Source organism: Streptopelia decaocto (assembly GCF_964273445.1).
Source record: "Streptopelia decaocto genome assembly, chromosome: 17".
Taxonomy (NCBI): Eukaryota; Metazoa; Chordata; class Aves; order Columbiformes; family Columbidae; genus Streptopelia; species Streptopelia decaocto.
This window is the reverse complement of record NC_138672.1, coordinates 8,304,442-8,323,976: the sequence shown is the minus strand read 5'-3', so window position 1 is coordinate 8,323,976 and position 19,535 is coordinate 8,304,442. Positions and strand designations below refer to the sequence as shown.

The window sequence follows — 19,535 nt, the reverse complement described above, 5'->3', positions numbered from 1 at the left end:
GCACAATATATTCAGAACTAGCGCTGAAGTTCGTAGCATAGCGCTAAAAATATTGTGCAGCCTTGTCTCCTGCAAGTCCCGAGGGATCAATTGATTTCTCAGCACCTGTGTGACCTTACACAGCGGTTCATTCTCATTCGATAGCGTGAACACCGGGAGTGGCAAAAACGCCTTGCGGTTACTTCAGTCTCTTATTTTCTACAGATATCAGCAGGATAACATGTTCCTGAAACCAGGCTAATTAAGGAATTTTAAACAGTCTACTCTATTTTCTTGTATAATTGGAATGCCCCAGTTTCCTCCTACAGAAGTCATGGAGATACGTTTCCCCGAAATACTTCTAAAACCTTTGGACCCCATACTGACAGAGCTTCAGATTTATGTGGGAGATGATAACGATTGCTAGCTAATGCAATACTAAAATACCTTATTTATTTCGGTACAAAGGTGGTTTCCAGATGTACTGTAGTATCACAAAGTTATTTGGAGGTATAGGTTAGAGTGACAAGGACATGTGCGGTTAAGCAACTAACAGATAAATTAGCCGAAGTTTAGACGATTCAGACCTGAGACTGGGAAGTGGATTAGATTTCCAATACCGCATCGCAGAGAAGCTGAGTGAGGCTGCCGCTCTCCTACGGTATTTCACAGATCTGTAAATGTATTTTTAAAGATGCTCAATCCAACACTTAGCTGGCTATAACAAGGACTTAAGGGAGCAAAAGGCTCTTTTTTCTTCTTCCTTTCTTTTGCTCTGTTGCTTCATTAGCTTTGGGAACACTGGTTCCATTACTGTGAGTTTTCCTGTATAATTTAAGAAAATAATGAAAGCATGCATATTTTCCTCAGTGTTGTCGGCATTAAATCTGTCTTTAGATTTGTTTAGCCTCTTTTTTTATACACAGTGTGGGCTGGCATCCTTTTGAATATTTCAAAACTGTAGAAATGGGTTTGGGTTGTTTTTATTCAAGATAGAAGTTTCTTTTTTTTAAGATTGAAACATGAAAAAGGAAAATCATTGCTACAATACATAAGTTCCTGTTGCTTTGTGGCAGCGGTATTAGTGCATGCCGTTTCACAAAAATATTGGTGCTCCATGTAAAAAGAAAAGGGTTCATGTGTCTTGTATTGTTCTCTCACAAGCATCCATAACAAATACTGTGCTTTTGTGAGATCAGAATGAGGTCGTTTTGGTGCAGATAGCACTGATATTTAGTGCTATTTTTTGTATTTTTCTCTTCCAGGATCAATAACTGCTTCACGTTTTTGTTCAATAGGGATGGATTTTGGAAGGCTTCCCTGAGAATCAGGAACAGGCGTGGATGCTGCAATCATCTGGCATCTTTCCTAGGCACGTTGGTAAGCACAACAAGTTTCATGTGTGATTGCATCCAGTAGGAAAGACTAGAAGTGTTCCTCTCCAAAAATCCTCCATAAATTCAATACTGATGCTGAAGACATCAGAGTCACCAAATGGCAGAATATTTCAGTATGACTTGAGGTGGGTGCCCTGGTGACAGAAGATACAGAGAAGGCAGAGTTACTGAACACCTTCTTTGTCTCTGTCCACTCTACTGGAGGCTGTCCTGAGGAGCCCTGTACCGCTGAGGCCCCAGAGGAAGGCAGGACAATGGAGGAGTTTGCCTGGGTTGATGAGGACTGGGTTAGGGAGCAGTTAGGCAATCTGGACATCCATAAATCCATGGGTCCAGATGCGATGCAACCAGTGATAGGACAAGGGGTAATGGGTTCAAACTGGAACACACTTAAATTTGAGAAGAAACTTCTTCTCAGTAAGGGTAACAGAAGACTAGAACACGCTGCCCTATGTAGAATGTAAGAAAACATCATGATTGTGTGGAATATGGTGTAAAATGATAAATGTAGAGCTTGCCAGTGGAGAGTGAACTTGCCAGAATGTTAGTGAACGTGATGGATTGTCACTTTGGATTTGATTTGGATGAAATTTGGCTGTTAATGAAGAATTCAGGATCAGTGCTATAGAGCTAAGCAAAAATGTTTAATGTCTAGTACTTGCATGTATTTTTAATATAGCTAATAACATCTGAAGTTGAGTTTTGCTCACAATTATACCTGTGCAACCAAGACCTGAATGAGAATCTTAAAGCTCAGTCTGTCTAGTTAATCAAAAAGAAGATTGAGAGGAGATGAGATTTACAGTGCATGAGTACCTTAATAGGGAGAAAAATCATCTGAAAGAGCTGTTTGATACAGAGAGGAAAGTCATAAGAAGAACCTGTAATCAAATGCACTGAAATTAGTAATTAAATTACAGTGTTTAACTGGAAGGACGATTAGCCAAAAGAGAATCAGACTCGGGTGATCTGTGGGCACTTCTGTCCTCAGCTGTGGGTACAATGTGAGGGAGAACCTTGTTAATTGGTATGGATGACTGGGACAGCTCATATTCATGGGTACTGTGCTATTATTAACATTTTGGGACTTTTTTCCTTTTTTTTTTTGTGTCTAGTTGTGCTTTATGCTCCAGACACGGTGCTGATTGAGCGGAACAGTGGGAAAAGGCTCGATCCCGTCACAGAAGGTGCAGTATGTGTTGGTTTCTGATCTCCACTAGAAACTGGAGTCTTGCTTGGTTCCAGAAACATTGTCTTACCAGTGGGATTAATATTTAAGTGGTATCCCTTTAAGAACTAGAAGGAATTTATAATTATAAACTTAAACTGTTTGGGAAAAGCATTTGTTGGCATTGCATTATTTTGTGTGCCAATAAAATATGTCTAACTTCTAGAGGTGTACCATACGACCTTCGACTGGCCAAGTGATGAGCTGGTACAGCAACGTTTGGTGAAACCAGAAGATCTGTCTGAAGAGGAGACGTCCAGGAAACTGCTGGAATATCACAGAAACTTCCCTGGGGTTTTCCAGATCTACCAAAAAATTCTGAAATCAATCAACGCAGACCAGCCTTGCATGGATGTCCTGTCGCAGGGTAAATATGTACCTTTGTGGCAAATCTGATGGTTGATCAACTCTTATTTGAAAGGTAGTTCCCAGCCATTAGAGACAGTCGGTGGGATTAGAAATAGCCGAAACAGATGGCTCCCAACTGAGTTGTTCTCTCTAGTACGGAGTCTGGGATTCCCGGTAATTATTTTACAGGTTAGAATAAATGCAGATTACTGAACAGTCTTAGTTGCAGAGTCCAGCCAAGGAGCAGCTGCCTCAGAAGAACAAATGTCACGGTTGTTCCCACCAGAGTCTCTTCTCAAAGGCTGCGCTGGGGCTCAGTTGTTAATCTCCCGCAGGGCTGGTACCTTCCACAAGTCTTGATAACATGAAGTAGGAGTAGTTCAAAGCCAGTAACATTTCATTATTTAAAAGCTGTTTGTGCTGGTAGCTTTTCTGTTCAACAACCCTTGTTTGCCTTCGCTTGACTGTAATGCAATCTGACTTTTAATGTTGATTCTTCAAGAAGAGAATAAGGAAACTGCCAGAAAGACCAATTGATAATGTACTTTGTAGCTGTCAGTCTGTAGATGATCTGTTATATCCCAGTAATTTTGCATCTCAAAAAGGTCTTTTTTTTAATAACAAGTGCTGCACTTTTAAGATAAACAAGTAGGAAGTTTATATTCTGAATTTACACATTAATTACCTCTAAATTACTTAATTAAATTTAAAAGTTCATATCATCATTCATAAAGAATTCATGCCTTGAATTGTAAATAAAAATGCAAGTGTCTGAATATTAATTATTATTAATTAATAATGTAGTGAGATAAATTGAAAACTGGAATGGAAAAATCCTCTCTAGATCTTTTTTCTGCAGTGCATCAAGCAGCCAGATTTTTTTTTTTAAAGAATAATTAGATGTGGAGACCGTCTAGGGGATCATTACTCCTAATTAACTTGGTTATTTACTGCAAATTAAGCATCATTTGTAAGCAGGGTGCTTTGCCTGTAATGTTTGTGCTTTTCAATACGCTGGGTTATGGAAAATGTTCTGAATAACTAGAGCACTCCTTGGGAAGCTGGTACTTGCTTTTTAGGAAGTTATGCAGCAATCTGTTAGGGTTTTCCTGGTCTTCTGTTAAGTATTTTTACTGCTACAGATAGAGTTTAAAAAGAAAAAGGAGAATCACAGAATCACAGAATCGACTGGGTTGGAAAAGACCTCAGAGATCATCGAGTCCAACCCTTGGTCCAACTCCAGTCCATTGACTAGATCATGGCACTAAGTGCCATGTCCAATCTCAGTTTAAAAACCTCCAGGGCCAGTGAGTCCAGCACCTCCCTGGGCAGCCATTCCAATGCCTGACCACTCTCTCTGCACAGAATTGCTTTCTAATCTCCAGCCTAAATTTCCCCTGGCAAAGTTGAAGCCCATGGCCCCTTGTCCTATTGCTGATGCCTGGGAGAAGAGCCCAATCCCCACCTGGCTAGAACTGCCCTTCAGGTAGTTCTAGAGAGTGCTGAGCTCAGCTCTAAGCCTCCTCTTCTCCAGACTAAACAAGCCCAGCTCCCTCAGCCTCTCCCCACAGGGCTTGTAGTAGTATTATTATGGCTTGTTTCATACAATTCTAAAATTTTGTAAACGCTTAAACTTTGATCAAATTACTGCTAACGTATGCTGGGATGTGTGACCTCAAATTCCATGGTACAGTGTCGTATCCTGGTAGAGCTTGTGGTGCTGGAGAGAGGTGGATGTGATCCTGCGGGGTTGCAGATGATTTAGTTTCTCAACACTTAAGGTTCGCTGGCTAGAAACAGCAGGTCTGGACTTTGCTGGAGAGGCTTCTTTATTACAAAAAGATTTTTTTGGTTTGTGTTTGCTTTTTGGGTTTTTTGGGGGGATTTTTTAAGTGTGTGTGTGTTGTTGGTTTTTTTAATATGAGCTTACAATTCACATAAACATTAATGTTTAAGCCTGTCCCATTTGATAGACTAAATAGCATTTTATTACAAGGTCTCTTTAGTCTATAGACTCTTCTATTTGAACTGAAGATTTCTGGGCTAACACTTCATTGTATCCCTTGCAATTACAGAGGAAATCAAAGCGTGTGTAGGTGTGTCTGTGGGTAACGGGGCGGTCGGGATGTGGTGGCATGAACTTTAGACCTGGCTTGTGAATCTACAATCCTTTTAAGCTTGTGTAGCTTGTGCTAAGCTTGAGCTGCGCTCTTCTCTACTACATTAGCCATAAGAGGGGCACGGGGACTAAGAGTGTTTGGCCACATCCAAACTCAATCCTGAGCACAGCCAAGCTGTGTCTTCTTGTAACTTCTTGCTGATCCATTGAGTTCTCTTCTGAGATTGTGACAAAGTTCAAATCTCTATAATTCAGCAATGTTGATGATGCTTCCGTTGTCCTGTTGTCTTTCCAAAGCTCTAATAATCTGTAGGTTGACCTGAATGTGATATTTCCTGTGCAATACTAAACTCAGAAGAATGATGTCCAGCAAAAAGAGAAGCTCAAGTAGTCTTTGCAAGTTATGCAAAAATGATGGACAAAAGAATAAAATAATACTCAGTTGCATGTTGTCAATGCCGTATTGTGTCATGACATCTATGCTACAAGTCTATAATATTGTAATTAGGAGACTGTTAATCACACACGCAGCTGGATAAATGTCATATTAATTTAACATCTTGAGTTTTCACACTTAAATATTTGTTCAGAAACTGCAGAAAGTATTAAATGTAATTATATCCCTCTATAATTTGCATGGTGAAATTGTACCGATCAAGCAAAAATTACTTCTGTTAAAAACAAGATGGTAAAAGAGCAATTATTAATTGAATCTGCTCTTTATAATGGTTTGATGTCTGCTGATGAAAGAAAGTATAAGAGTGTAATGATAGTCAGATTTCTAAAGTGTCTCTCAGTCGAAGTCGCTGACTTCATCAGAGTCTGATTTTGGTTGGAGTCTGTAGATGTTTCAGTGGTAAAATAAATGATGATCAAAATTACAACCTTTTTTCTTAAAAAGAGAGAAGTTCATACATGTTTATAGTATTAAAAGAAACCCCCACAACCAACAGGATATCAACTGTGTTTCTTGCCTTTCTCTCATGTTCTAGTTCTCACCTACGTCCAAACACGGCACCGATCGGCCGCCCCCTTTACACCACGGATTGTCTTTTGTGGCCCCCCAGGCAGCGGGAAGAGCCTGCAGGCAGCACTAATAGCTCAGAAATACCGTCTTGTCAACAGTAAGTTCTCACTAAATATGCACTTTGCTTAACTCCCCCTTTCTCTCTTTTTGATCACTTATCTTTCGCTGTCTGTCTTTCTTATTTGCTCATGAAATTTCTCTGTTTGTCCATTGCTATGGATGTCAAATTCTTGAGGGAAGCGAGCAGTATTTCAATGAAGAAATATGAACCAATAAAGCATATGTTCTGTGACAAACCACTTTAAGTCATCATTTTTTATACCCTTTATATCAGTATTTTTCTATGTGTTAGATTCCTGTAGGGCTCTGAATTCTTCAGTGGATCACAGAATCACATACCCTACAAAATCAGGGCCAGGTCTGTTGTATCTCAGTGGCGTGGGGCAGTAAAACTCAATAACTTAGGTCAGAAGGCTCTGTCCAAGCCCAAAGCAGCAGCATTTCATATACAACAGTCCTGACTAAAACTTTAAATCCGCATCGCCTGGTGTTCTGTGTATTTGAAGTCAATGATGATATTGGATTAGCACAGTTTTTAAAAGGTAATTCTTACATGATCATTAAATGATCCAGGGAGTCACTTCCTTGAACTGCGTATTATCCTGCACCTCCAGCAGTGCCGTTCAGATCCTGTTCAGCAGGTGTAACTTCATTCGGTAATTATAAGTTTATAAAAAGTGAAAACTGCTGGCAATCCCCTGAGTTATTATTTCAGGAACATATTTGATTAATATCTTTCTCTCCGTCTCTGTTTTTAATACGTTCTTTGCCAATGTATTCTTTTTTATTCAGTATTCTCCCCTGCTCTATCTCTTTGCTTTTTGCTCTGCTTGGCCAAAAAATATAGAAAAATTCCTAACAACAACACCAAAAAGCCTGCAACTTCTATTTTATTCAGTGACCTTATTCCAGTATGCACCTTCTTGGGTTTTTTCTTTTCTTTGTTGCTTCCTTTTTAAAATTTAACCTTGTGTCTTTTTTGTTCTTCCTTCCTGTTAGTTTGCTGTGGGCAACTGCTAAAGGAAGCTATTGCAGACAAGACAAAACTTGGAGAACTCGTTAAGCCTTATATTGACAATGGATACCCAGGTAGGGCACGTTGCTGTCTCATTACACCGTAGTTACAAATTGGTGGAAAAAAAGTAAATCGAGAGAAGTTTTCTTGGTCATATTCTAATCTGAGTTATACCAGAGTAATCTGGAAGTTGATTAATTCCTTCAATTACCTGCGATTTGTAGCACTGTGTGACAGAAGTTAGACTTCTAAGATCTTAGATATCTTCAAAGCAAATAGTTCACTGTTCCAGTAAAATTCAGCTAGAATTCTGATACAGATGTATAATTTTAAAGTGTTTAAACTGTAGTGTTTTTATTTCAAGTGGACTGTAATGAAGACTCTGCTTTTACATGTAGGTTTTGACTTGTAGAATGCTGCTGTAGATTCCTCTACTTTCACGCAGATATTTTTAGCTGAAAAATAAAGTTTCTTTGAACTTCATTTCTATCAGCATTTTTGGTTGTAGGAGGGGACTACCACAAAGAATATCTAAGCATGCTTTGCTTTTGGAAGGCTCTGCAGTGGTTTCAGATAAATCATAAATAGTGTAAGCTCCTTAGGGCAGAAGCTTAAACTTAGGTGTTTGTTAGTTGTCTTGCGCGAGGATAGCTCGCTGTGTGTGGTGGGTATTGAAAATCAGAAGAGATCTGTAGTTCTGAAGGAGAAGTTGGATTTCAGTCGGGTGAAGAATGTTTATTTTGCCGAATTACAACAGCCTGGAAGAGGAACTTTCAGTTACCAGGGATACAAATATGGGGTCCCATCCGGACCCATGGATTTATGGATATCCAGATTGCCTAACTGCTCCCTACCCCAGTCCTCATCAACCCAGGCAAACTCCCCCATTGTCCTGCCTTGGGCCTCAGTGGAAGATAGGTCCTTATTCAAAGATAGGTCCTTTAAGAGCTTTCTTTACTAAAATGCTCTTCATGGTTTTTTATAAACTTCATCTTAACCGACGTAGTTCCTTAAAGGAGATACCAAAAGCATTCCCAGTAGACTAAAATAATTGCACAGATTGTAATTTTTAGGCAGTTCTAAAAATATGTACATCCATAGTCCAAGGGAGCTGCTTTCACTTCAGGAAAATGAAATTGAAGTCGCAATTCCTTTCTTCTTCCAAATTAGAAATTATTTGAGATTTAGATTATTTTTTAATACAGCATGCAAGGATAAAGCTGTACGATGCTTCTGAATATTAATGGGAAACATAGCTATATTTCTGTGCATTGTGCTAAGAAATTCGCCCTCTGTTTTTGCTTGTATGCACATATATTTTATTTGGTGGGACATACTACAAAATTAGGGGCTGAAGAAAAGTAAATATTATATAGCAATCCCAGAAATAATAAGTTCTGTCATTTTGCTAATCCTCCTCTCCCGGGAATAACAAAGAATGAATTTACATTAGTAAACACTAACAAGAATTCATTACTGCCCTCACAAGAGGCTTGGAGAAAATGAAAGAACATAGTGTACTGAAGAGGAAAGATGATCAGAGAATCTGTTCTGTCTGGCTACAGAGTTACAACCAGGTTAATACAAAGGAAAGATACTGACACTATTATTGACTCTATTAAGTTTCAAGAAAATCATGTGTGAATAGAGTTAGTTTAGTCAACAGCAGACAGTCTTATAACTGAAAAAGCAATTAGAACTTCAACATTTTCATTGCATTTTTAGTTCTGTACCAAGTAAGAGTAGTTGTTCCTGTAGGCAGGGAATCATGCAAGTGATATTGTCATAGAAGACCCTGGAACCAAAGGCAGACCACCAGAAACGTTGTGCTCAAATCATTGCTATTCAAAATGAAACTAGTGCCATAAAATCTTGAGGGCACGCCTCATATATTCTTAAAATGCTTGCCCTGGGGACAGATCTCAGTGTGGTTTCCCTTCTTATGGCCACAACTGATTGCATACAATTAGTCATTTAAGATATGCCAATAGGGTATGTTGTGGTGTCATTAGAAGGCTCAAAACCCAGCTTATTCAGAGCTAACTCATTATTGAGTTATTGAGGCTGTCCACTGTCTATTCTGTTCTAGTTCTGGTTGACTAACTCAGGGCTTCTCTTGGTTTAGGATTCACAAACATTCTTTTTATTGCTTCTTCCTGTAATGCTGCTTCATATATACAACATGTTTTTCAAGAACACCCCAAACAATCCTATTATTCACCCCAGAAGGCAACTCAGTGCATTCCCATTTTCTGTATTTTCTAGTGTTTGCTGTTTCATAAAGGCCTTTTCTGTTGCTTTATCAAACTTCTCCATTTTGTATGTGGTGATTTATTTTGCGTAATGAAGGTAGCATAGATATTTTTGAGCCCATTAATTTTTTAATTCCCAGGGCATTCTAGTCTACACTTGGTGCACACTAGATATTCAAAAATGCGTTTTCAGTGAAGAGTTCAGCAACCCGACCGCTTTCTGCCTGTCATAAACATCTAGTCGTTCCTTGGACAACCGGTCTGAAATGCACAGACTTTTCCTTTAGGGTATTGTGGTTTTCAGTGAATACGAGGCCATTATTGCTGGCTATACTTTGGGCAGAAAATTACCAGCATTGGACTGATACCAGTCATCTGGTCACTAACTCCAGTTAGGTTAAATTTTGGTCAATAATACCGAGTTTAGCACACACCGTTTGCTTGGGCAGCCTACGACGACTTCCATTTGGAGTAGAGGTGAGCGTAGTTTGATTCCTTCTGAACTATTTTGAAGAAATTGTTCCATAGTCCGGTCCTCCCTTTCTAGAAATTCAGGCTCTGAACAAATGATACATATAGAGATTGCCCGTTCCTAGACCCCTCTGGCTTGATTAAGACCTTTATGTGGAATTTGTGTCCCCAGGTTGCTGTAATTCTGAGGAGGGCTGGACCCCACCCTGGGCCTGTCTCATTTAAAACATGGGCATGCATTAAAGTTCCATCTGCTCTATCTACCTACATTCACCATTTTAAAGGTGTCTGTCCGAATTTGATACCCTGTGAGGAAAAAGACAAACCAAAACCCCACTGCAGAAAGGATCTCTGCCTTTCCCCCCCTTAAAATGTCTGTGGTGTTTGCATTCCTGAAAATAGGAGGAGAAACATTTTGGCATTGGGGGCATCACAAAAATAGGGAAGGTCATCAGTCAGTTGAAAAGAAATTTGCATGCTGTTCTGTCTGTTCCATTTTCTGTGTTTTCATGGTGAAACAGAACGGAATGGTCATTGCTAATTAATATATCTGTTTGCAAGGCTGCAATAAATGGAGCCAAGAAAAACAAACTCCGCTCCCAAACCAGTAAGATTCTGCTTTTCATCTGGGAGACCTGCTGTTAGTTTTGGTAATTGTTTATCCACCAAAATGAAGGTTCAGGTGGTGAGGAGAGCTGATTGATGGAAGGCGCATAACACTGCACTGTTTGCAGCCTGTTAGACTTGAACACACACAATCCGTGTTGCTTTTTCCCCTTCCTTTTTCTATTTTTTAAGTAGTAATACCTGAAGCTGTCCCCCATGGCCGTCTGCATGTGGGGGGTAAAATCTGGAATTCCCTAATTTCTCCTATTTTGTAATGAAAACTATTACTGTACAAATGTAGATTGTTTTTCCCCCCCTTATTTGAAATCGGGATGTTTTTAAAGGGGTGCTTTTTGCTGCAGCCTCTGAAACTCGGGGTCCCCTGGTGATTGCGATCAGAGTCTCGCTGAAAGCACTCGGGGTTCTGACACCCAATTAATATTCTCCTCGCTAAGTGCCAAGCAAAGGCTTGACAATAGAGCGCCGTCCTCTTTGTTAAAAACTCGCAAAGAGTTGCAGAGTTGAAAGGCCGAGTAAATCTTTCCATCTGAGGAGGTAAAGCTGAGCGTTATTTCTTGTTTGTAAGAGCGCTGTGCTGGCGAGCAGCGAGCCGTCTGAACATTGCCGAGACCCTTTGGGAGCTCCATTGGTTTTCAGCAAGTCTTTGCATGCAGTGTGTTTGTACTAGCTGAAGACAGCGCATGGCTCTCTAAATAATTTACAAGTTGATTAATAGACTCACATGGGTATAATTAGAAGAGGGAGAGACAGCAGCTACAGTAACGGGTACAGTGCTTGGGGGAACTAGAGACTTTATTTTTTTTAAAGAAACTTTCTAGGGTGCTGGGCGTTTGAAGATAAGTTGGGAAGAGCTCAGTGCCTCTTCTCTTTTGAAGTGGAAATAGGACAGTTTGAATCCGTCGAGTTTAATTTTTCACAAGCTTTAGGGGCCCTGCAGTGCAACTCCCTTTTTATTATTGAAAAAAACTCACCATTTTTCTTTCATTTTTCACACACACACACACAGAGTCCAAACAGTAGCTAATAAACAAATTGATTTCCTACTTTATTTAAGTTAGTTTTAGAAATATGATTCTATATGTTCACCTATATATGCACCTCCATCACAAATACACCGTGAAAGTTGTGGAGATATTTATGAATATACCATAGTTTAATGTATGCATTTTTGAGGAACCTTCACCTCTGTTTGACAATGCTTTTGAAGTAGCTCCGTTTTTCAAGTCAAACTTTTGACTTTTCCTCTGGGACTGCTACAAAGGTTTTTTTATGGAAAATAGGTAGCAGCCTCTTTTCCTACTAGGAGTAAATTGGTGGTCAAGAGAACAAAATAAAATGTAATATATTTTTTTCCCTGTTTGAGGTGTCCATACTTTAATAAAAGATGCAAGGCTGTAGAGTAGAAAGTTTTACATGAAGGCATATAGGCAGTAAGTTGTCCTCTTCTTTCCTGAATTTTATTTCTTTTGTGTGTTGGATCATGATACAGTGCGGTCCTCTTTCCCTTTATTTGACAATCTAGAATATATTGTCCTTTATTCTATACAACATGAAATGAACAATCAAAATTGTCCTATCTGGCCAGCAGATATTCAGGGCTGAAGTACCACTGGGGACACTCATTCTACACAGACTTTTTAAAGGCCATCCCACTTAAGATTTAAAAAAAAATGATGACAAAACAACCAAAAGACCCCCCGCAAAAAAAATTACCCCAAAAAACCAACACTGAATGACAAAATAAATGTCATTTTTGTTGAGGAGCCTAGTGTGGTAGTTTTCTGGTGCAGTTGTGATCAGTCAGTTTGTGGATATGGTCCTGCCTGTATGAGTTTTGCCAGTCTCCTGGTTTTGCAGCAGTCTGCACCATTATTGTTCTTATTGGTGTATCGATAGACTGAGATTAAGCATCGTAACTCCCAGGGACAGCGCTGCTGGAGTCTGTGGGTTTGCATTGAGGGAGTGAGACACGTTGCATTAACATTTTAACAAATGCATCTGATGCCTATAGGTCCCATTTTTGGTCAGTTGTGGCACCACAAACCCTCATGGATTTGAGTGAAGTTGTGGCTCCTTGACCATACAGCTCCTCGTGCTTGACAGGGGCTTTTAAACAGCAAAGCACAATAGAAATGCTGAGTATTAATCTTTTATATTTATTTTTATCTTTATTGCTGACAGTCATTCTTAAAAACTGAGAAACATGGTGTTTCCTTTCCTGCTTCTCTTCTTGCAGCGCTTGGTTCTCAGCAAAGAGCCACTGGCTTGAATTCGGTTTGTTTTCCTGTTTGGAGCTTGAGATGGGGAAGTCACACGAGTTTTTATAATACAAGTGGAAGGGAAGGCACATTGCATATTGGCAGCATCCCCTTTTCTGGGCTTTGGGGCTGAACACCAGGCTCTGCTGCTGTTTCACTGGGTGCCATACATGCAGCATCAAGCTCCTGTATGAACCAGGCTGGTTTAATGACAAACAGAACATCTAAGAGCTCATTTACTCTTTTTTATTATTATTTTTTAAAATATTATCCCTGTCAAAAAGCTTTTTGCAGGCCAAATTCTGTCCTGTCACAAGCTGTGTATTCCTCACTAGAGCTGAACTAGTTTAGAAATAAAGATGAAATAGGGAACTTGGTTGATAATGGAAATGATGTGTTAGCTGGGGTAGGACTGAGCTTGCTGGCTCGTGTCTGGCTGTATTCTGTCTGCAGAAGCTGAAGGAGTAAAAGGAAATAGCGCAAATACAGATTTTGTTGCTAGTTTTAGAAACTTTCAGGTTAGCAGCATCCCTGTGAGGTAATTTTGAGCTGCTTTTTTCCTGCAGGTAGGTAAACTGAGGCAGAAAACCTAATTCAACTCGAGCCACATGGCGATGGGTGAGTGAGCGCGGATGGGAACCCAGGTGTGCGGATCCCGACCTCGGTGTCAGCCACAGGGTCACCCTGTGGCTCACTGATAGCCCGGGCCAGTAGCCAAACACACACAGACAATGACAACATCACAGAGCCTATTTTTAGGGGGAAAAACAAGCTTTTTGTGTTTGTATGCTGGATACACAATTTGGACCGAATCTCAGTGCTAAATGTGAAGGTGCCACTAGCAGGTAAAGCAGAGTAAGGGGCTGGAACCTTATCTAGTTACTATATGTGATCAGATGTAGATTCCTGGATCTCTGGCTTGATAGCTGTAAGAATGATGCGCTCCTTTATCGTGCATTTCTGGAGGTCTTAATTTATCACTCGATCGATGGTTTAGGATTGTACTTGCTTTAAAAATGTCATCGCTTCCTCTTTAATACAGCTAATGCCTATTTTAAATGACTAAAAACGTCAAAAAAGAGAGGTTCTTATATATTTGAAGGAATAAAAATACTTAAAATGTGGAAATGAAATATTTTATCATCTAATTCATGTTAAAATAATTATTCCAGTTCTTACAGGACGCCATTCTCAGCAGTGCTGCGTGTGTAAAATGAGCGAGCGGCGGCTGTATTTTCCAGCTGATGAAATTACTGAGTGTTCTGGCACTTTGCAAATGTCGAGGTTGTCATTTATTCCGTTTGCCGGCTTCACAAGCGGCATCGCAAATGAGACAACCAGAGACGCTTTGGCGTTTGCCGCGGTGGCCGGAGTTAAACCGGGCAGTGGCCGGAGTTAAACCGGGCAGTGTCCGGAGTTAAGCCGAGCGGTGGCCGGAGTTAAGCCGGCCTAAGGATGCTCCGGAGCGCTGTCCCTTTCCGTGAATTCCCGACATTTCGGCGGTTCCAGGTCCCCGCCGCCGCCGCCGGGCGGTACCGGCTGCCGCCCCGCGCTGCCCGCCGCGCCCGCCAGGTGGCGCTGGAGAACAGCGAACCGGGGTCGGTCCCGCCGATGTCACCACCCCCAAACCCCCCATCACCTCCCCGGTCACCACTGACCCTGGGGGGGTTGAACCGCTCAACCGCTCCCCTTTTCGCTGCATCGGGGCAGCAACGGGCCTTTTCCTCCCGCATTGCGCTGAGGACAGACCGGGGTTATTCTTTATTATTTACAGTGAAATGGGAAAGCAGCCGCTTTTCCCAAATCCGGCGTGTTGGCGGGATTGAATAAAAATCTCAATCTACCCACGTGATGCTAAATCGGTGTTAAACTGTTCTCAAACACGCTACAAATAAATGGATACAATTTCTGAAAACCTGAGTATGGGCAAGAAAATAGAGTATTTGAAAGACCCAAATGAAATGACCCATTGTGAATAACCCAGAGTTTATAGAGCAAGAACATAAGCAAATCTCATGCCTTGCTAAATTTAGGATTGACAGGACAATCCAGGAAAGTAGCCTTTGGCGGTAGCTTGTACTCTGGGCAGGATGTTAACTGTCAAGTACTGGAATCAAGCCTCAGGCATCTGAATTAGCTGTGAAAGTGTTCAGACCTAGCTAAATATATATATATATATATGTCCAAGAGAGGGATAAAGGGTAAATGGACAATATTGTCAAAAGGACCTTGAACTTTTTACATCACAAAGCTGACAAAATTTGTACCTGCAAGTGCATTTATGCTATACTGAGAATCAAGGGGTTTTAGGTTTGGAGAAGTGAGTCAATACCCTTCAAAAGTTTGTTTTAAAGGGAAATAATGGAGGAGGAATCAATTTAAATATGATAATTGTATCGCTTGGAGCACTGACAGCATTGAAACTATTGGAGAATAGCGCCCTGTAATCTCTTGGGTAGTGTTTTTGCCTTTCAGACTGTGCCTTTAATGTCGGGTTACTTTTGTCTGGAGCAGATGGTATGATTTTGTCAACTGATCGCCTGATACGCTTTTCTATTAGTCCTGCAGTTCTATGGGTTGAGTAGGAGCTAATAGGCCACACTCCTCGGAGTTCCATGAGGAATCACTTTCCATGAGAAGTACCTTATCCTTGCGAAAACCTTTGAAGCTCTGGGAAGTAAATGTATTTTTTTAAATGGTCTGCTGGAAGGTGCTGATTGACAGCCCCGGTGATAGAAAATCTCTAGGTGTCCACGCAGCAGTTCCAGCATGAACAGCAGCGCTTTAAGCCTCTGTTCCCTGCCTGATCATCCCCTTGAATTGATTAGATCACTTCTTAGGTCCACAGCTGCTAATTCAGCTGTGTAGTCTAGACCATTAACATGGTCGGGACAGGCTGGGAGATAAAGGAGATATGGTGTGTGGTATTGATGTTAGGCAAGAGCGTATGCATGAATGAATCACATTTCTGTATGGAGCTGGTTGTGGCCTCATTCTGCCGTGTACACCAACTATTTCTGAGGTTCACCGTGACCTTGGTCCACAGCTACTCACGGTGCTCTCGGCACAGGGTATCCCTGGCTCTGTGTTTCTGCAGCCATCCCTTCTGAGGGGTGAATTTCACTCCTGTACCTTGATTTCTCGCCTTAATAGAGATGTGCTCCCACGTTACCTAATCTGGATAGCTCTTTGTAGCACACTGTAATTTTTACAAGAAACTTATCTTTGGACTTCTCTAATGATAAAGTAAAATCTCTCTAGAGTCTCATTCCCTCAACTTTCAGAGTTGGAAACTCACACAAGCTTATGTTGAAAAAGAATTGATTATTCAAAGCCCTTGTGCTTCATAATCTGCTTAAAACATGTAGATTGACCGTCTCATCAGAAAAGCTCTAACTTTTGCTTTGCTGTAGAGCCCACTGGGTCATGCGCTTAAGGCCAGGAGACCTCTGGCATTACTTACAGACTGTGTGCCCCTCCAATTACAGGTTATTAATTTGCCTTACATTCAAGAGACAGTTCCACATGAGTGAAAAGAAATACCATACTGCCGAGTTCTTCATTACCTACTCTGTCTGTACTCCAGCGAAATAAGAGAAATACTGATTTCTTTCTTCCTTTTTTTTCTTTTTCTTCCCCCTCTGGTCTGCAGAAAATGTTTTACAGTTTTAATGCAGCTGTTTTAAGTGACTGTTCCTGTTCAAGGGCAGCTGATGTACTTTGTAATGCCATTGAACAGCCAACGAGCTCTGTTCCCCCATTGTGTTGAAGTGATAGGTATGTTTGCTAATCAAGAGGAGAGCAGAGCTTGCTGTCTGACTTGTTTATGTTTTATTTCTCACCATCAGGCTTTAGAGAGAGGCACAGAAAATATGTAAGCATCTATATTATTCAGTGATGTATATATGTACACGAACGTACACACAATCTGGAGTGTGTCACTGATATCTTCTAGTCAGTCATCACTGAATTTAGCAAGGTGTCAGAGTTACCACATAGCCCTCAGTTACTCGAAATCCCCCAAACTCAGCATGCCATTAAATACTTAATTAATTATCACTGCATTTTGTTAGATTTTTTTTTTTCCTCTTGTGATTGCTTCAGTTTTGTTCAAAAATCACGACCGAAGTGGAGGATTTCAATCATCAGAAGGTCTATGGGAAGTGGTCAGATCAAGGAGATGCTGCCTGGTGCCCATCATAATTATGTTTTAATTTACTTGTAGGCTGTAATGTTTCCCGCTCCCATGTGCAGGATAGAAGCAAATTGTCCCCTGGAACTGGAGAATCTCCTATGATGTGCTGGAAGCTCAGCAGCACAGGACACGCACTCATTTCTCTGTGCCATTGCTGGGGCTTTCAGCCTCTGTCCTGGTTCCCTGGTTGTCTCCCAGGGTTGTCAGCTCTGGCAGAATCCTGCCCTAGTGCAGTTTTACTCTTGGGTTCGTGGGTCTCATTCAAATCACTTACAAAATTGTTCTAAGCATTCTAGAAACGTTTTTAAAAAATGTAATTTGGCGTCTTTGTAAATCCAAGTTAATGATTCCAGTAGGAACCGCAATAAAATAACATCCATCAAGACAAAAAGTTTAGCGCTGCAGCCAGAAATTCAGGACTACCAGGAAATTTCCACTGGTCTTTGTCTGGAATATGTTTGAGGGAAAGAGAAGGTGGGATTTTATTTTCTTTTCTTTTTTCTACCAGGATGTCTTGGGTTTGTATTTGTTCTTGTAACCCGGAGGTTGGGAGGAGGAACTGCCCTGCAGAGAGCACTGAAATCCCCCCGTGATCCCCCCCGTGCCTGCAGCTCAGGCTCAGATAGAGAAGTATCATCTGTCTAATCACATTTCTACCTGCTGCTGCAATATCGTATGGTTAATTTTATGAATCCCATTTTTAACAGGATGCCTAGTTTTGCGTTGTCATTTTGCTCTCTACCAAGTGTCTGGTTTTATACCACTCCTTTTCCTTTTAGCAGATGGAGGATATTACTCTCCTTAACTCGTTTGTTTTTTGTTTTGTTTTGTTTTTTTATAATGTGGAGTGTCCTCAATTAATACACTAATCTGTTTTCTAATTAATTCCCTGTGGTTTTCCTCCCTTTTTGCTGGTACATTGAATCCTGAGTGCAATTCCGTAAACCCGGTGATTTGATTATTTAAAGGAGAAGTAATGAATTTCATGATGGAGGTGTAAATCTTTAGAAAACGTTAAATTTCAGGAAGCAAGTGGATTTTATTATTGCAGTTTAAAACCTGCTCGTACCCAGGGTATAAATGTACACTGCTAATAATATACTCTACTAAAATCCAGGCGCGTTCCTGTCAGCCGGTCCTAAAGAGAATTGCATTGTTAGAAATCTGACACGTACGCTCTCCTACAAGCACTTGTTGTTGTGTTTCTGTATGCAGATGGGATGGCAGGGCGAGTATCAAAACATCAGCATTCCATGATGTGGATTTATGTAGCATTTTCTTATCGCTTGTTTCCAGTAGAGGCAACAGCGCATCAGGCAGATGAGCAAGTGAGGAGAAGGGGCTCTCATGGCTGCTTGAGCATTGCTTTGGCTGCTTCCTTGGGAAGCAGCTTGAGGTGATTTTGCTGAGCTTTCCTTGTGGTTGTTTGACACTAAACTCAACACATTACAAGAACCCTTGGAAAATTTATAATTACTCTTATTGGACCCAATAATTTTTTATTTTGTTAAAAAAAAATACAAGATATATAAGTTTAAGAATCTTGATTGAAACATTCTACTTTATAAAAGTTATGGTGAAAATATGCAGGATGCTCATTACCACTGTGTTGCCTTAAATACAATTTTAAAGGCTGAATACCAATTCTTATCCCAGTCTTCATCTTGCTCCCTTGCCCTAAAGAAGAATAATAATAGAGGAAAGAGCACTTTTATCTCTAAAATTAGGGAGTCATCAATGCAGTCGTTACAGGAGTTGAAATATATTTTGGAAATGTATTTTCAGTTATAAAAAGCTTCAAGCCTTTGGGCAAATTGGAGAAACATTACATCTAGCCCGCTCTGGCAGAACCATTATCACCCGCTAAGTTAAATACAGAATGCTACAGACATTTTTTTACTCTTTTAGGATTTGTTTTACACAGCTCAAGTCATTATTTCTGTATTTTGATAAGATTGTGTCACACACTTCACTGTGACATCAGCCCAGTATGGCTGAGAAAAAGTATATTGCAAAATTATGGGGGCATCGATCTTTACCAAGTACTTTGCTTTAGTCCTACAGTTGCTTCTGAGTTTGGGGGTTCCACGATGGCACATTAGATACGCAAAAGTCAACAGTAACTCCTTTCTCCAACACCTATCAATCATAAGCAGGAATAACTCTTTGTGTTTAAATTCCTGTAGCAGCGTAACCTGCGAAAGTGGAGTGTATCCTCCTTAATTGCAGACTCAGCATACGAAATAAATGTCGTGTTTTTAATCCTTGGCAGTCCCAGACAAGCTGGTTCTGAAGGTCCTGGCAGACCGGCTGAACGCACCGGACTGCGTGGCCAACGGTTGGGTGCTGCACGGCTTCCCAAGAGACATAGAGCAGGGAGAAGAGCTGCAAAAATCACACAGTCCAAACAGGTGAGATATACATTTAGCGATCATGACGTCACAAATATGCAAAATTTGTTTATGGAAAGATACAAGTGCTTATTGACATTGTATAGGCTCTTGTATCTTCTTTATTTGTCGCTTCCTTAGCTAGAAAAGGGGTCTTGCTCCTGGAGAG

The 19,535-nt window shown here is 40.6% G+C and overlaps 1 protein-coding gene across 1 annotated transcript in view; it reads left to right on the top strand.

The window, feature by feature from the left end:
• Positions 1 to 19,535, top strand: part of AK8 (adenylate kinase 8) — a 62,097-nt gene that overhangs the window by 18,173 nt on the left and 24,389 nt on the right. Inside the window, exons 6-11 of the mRNA XM_082067830.1 lie at positions 1,278 to 1,359; positions 2,492 to 2,563; positions 2,771 to 2,971; positions 6,064 to 6,195; positions 7,158 to 7,247; positions 19,249 to 19,387. Of these exons, the coding sequence (XP_081923956.1) occupies positions 1,278 to 1,359; positions 2,492 to 2,563; positions 2,771 to 2,971; positions 6,064 to 6,195; positions 7,158 to 7,247; positions 19,249 to 19,387 (716 nt within the window). The remainder of the gene's footprint in view (positions 1 to 1,277; positions 1,360 to 2,491; positions 2,564 to 2,770; positions 2,972 to 6,063; positions 6,196 to 7,157; positions 7,248 to 19,248; positions 19,388 to 19,535) is intronic.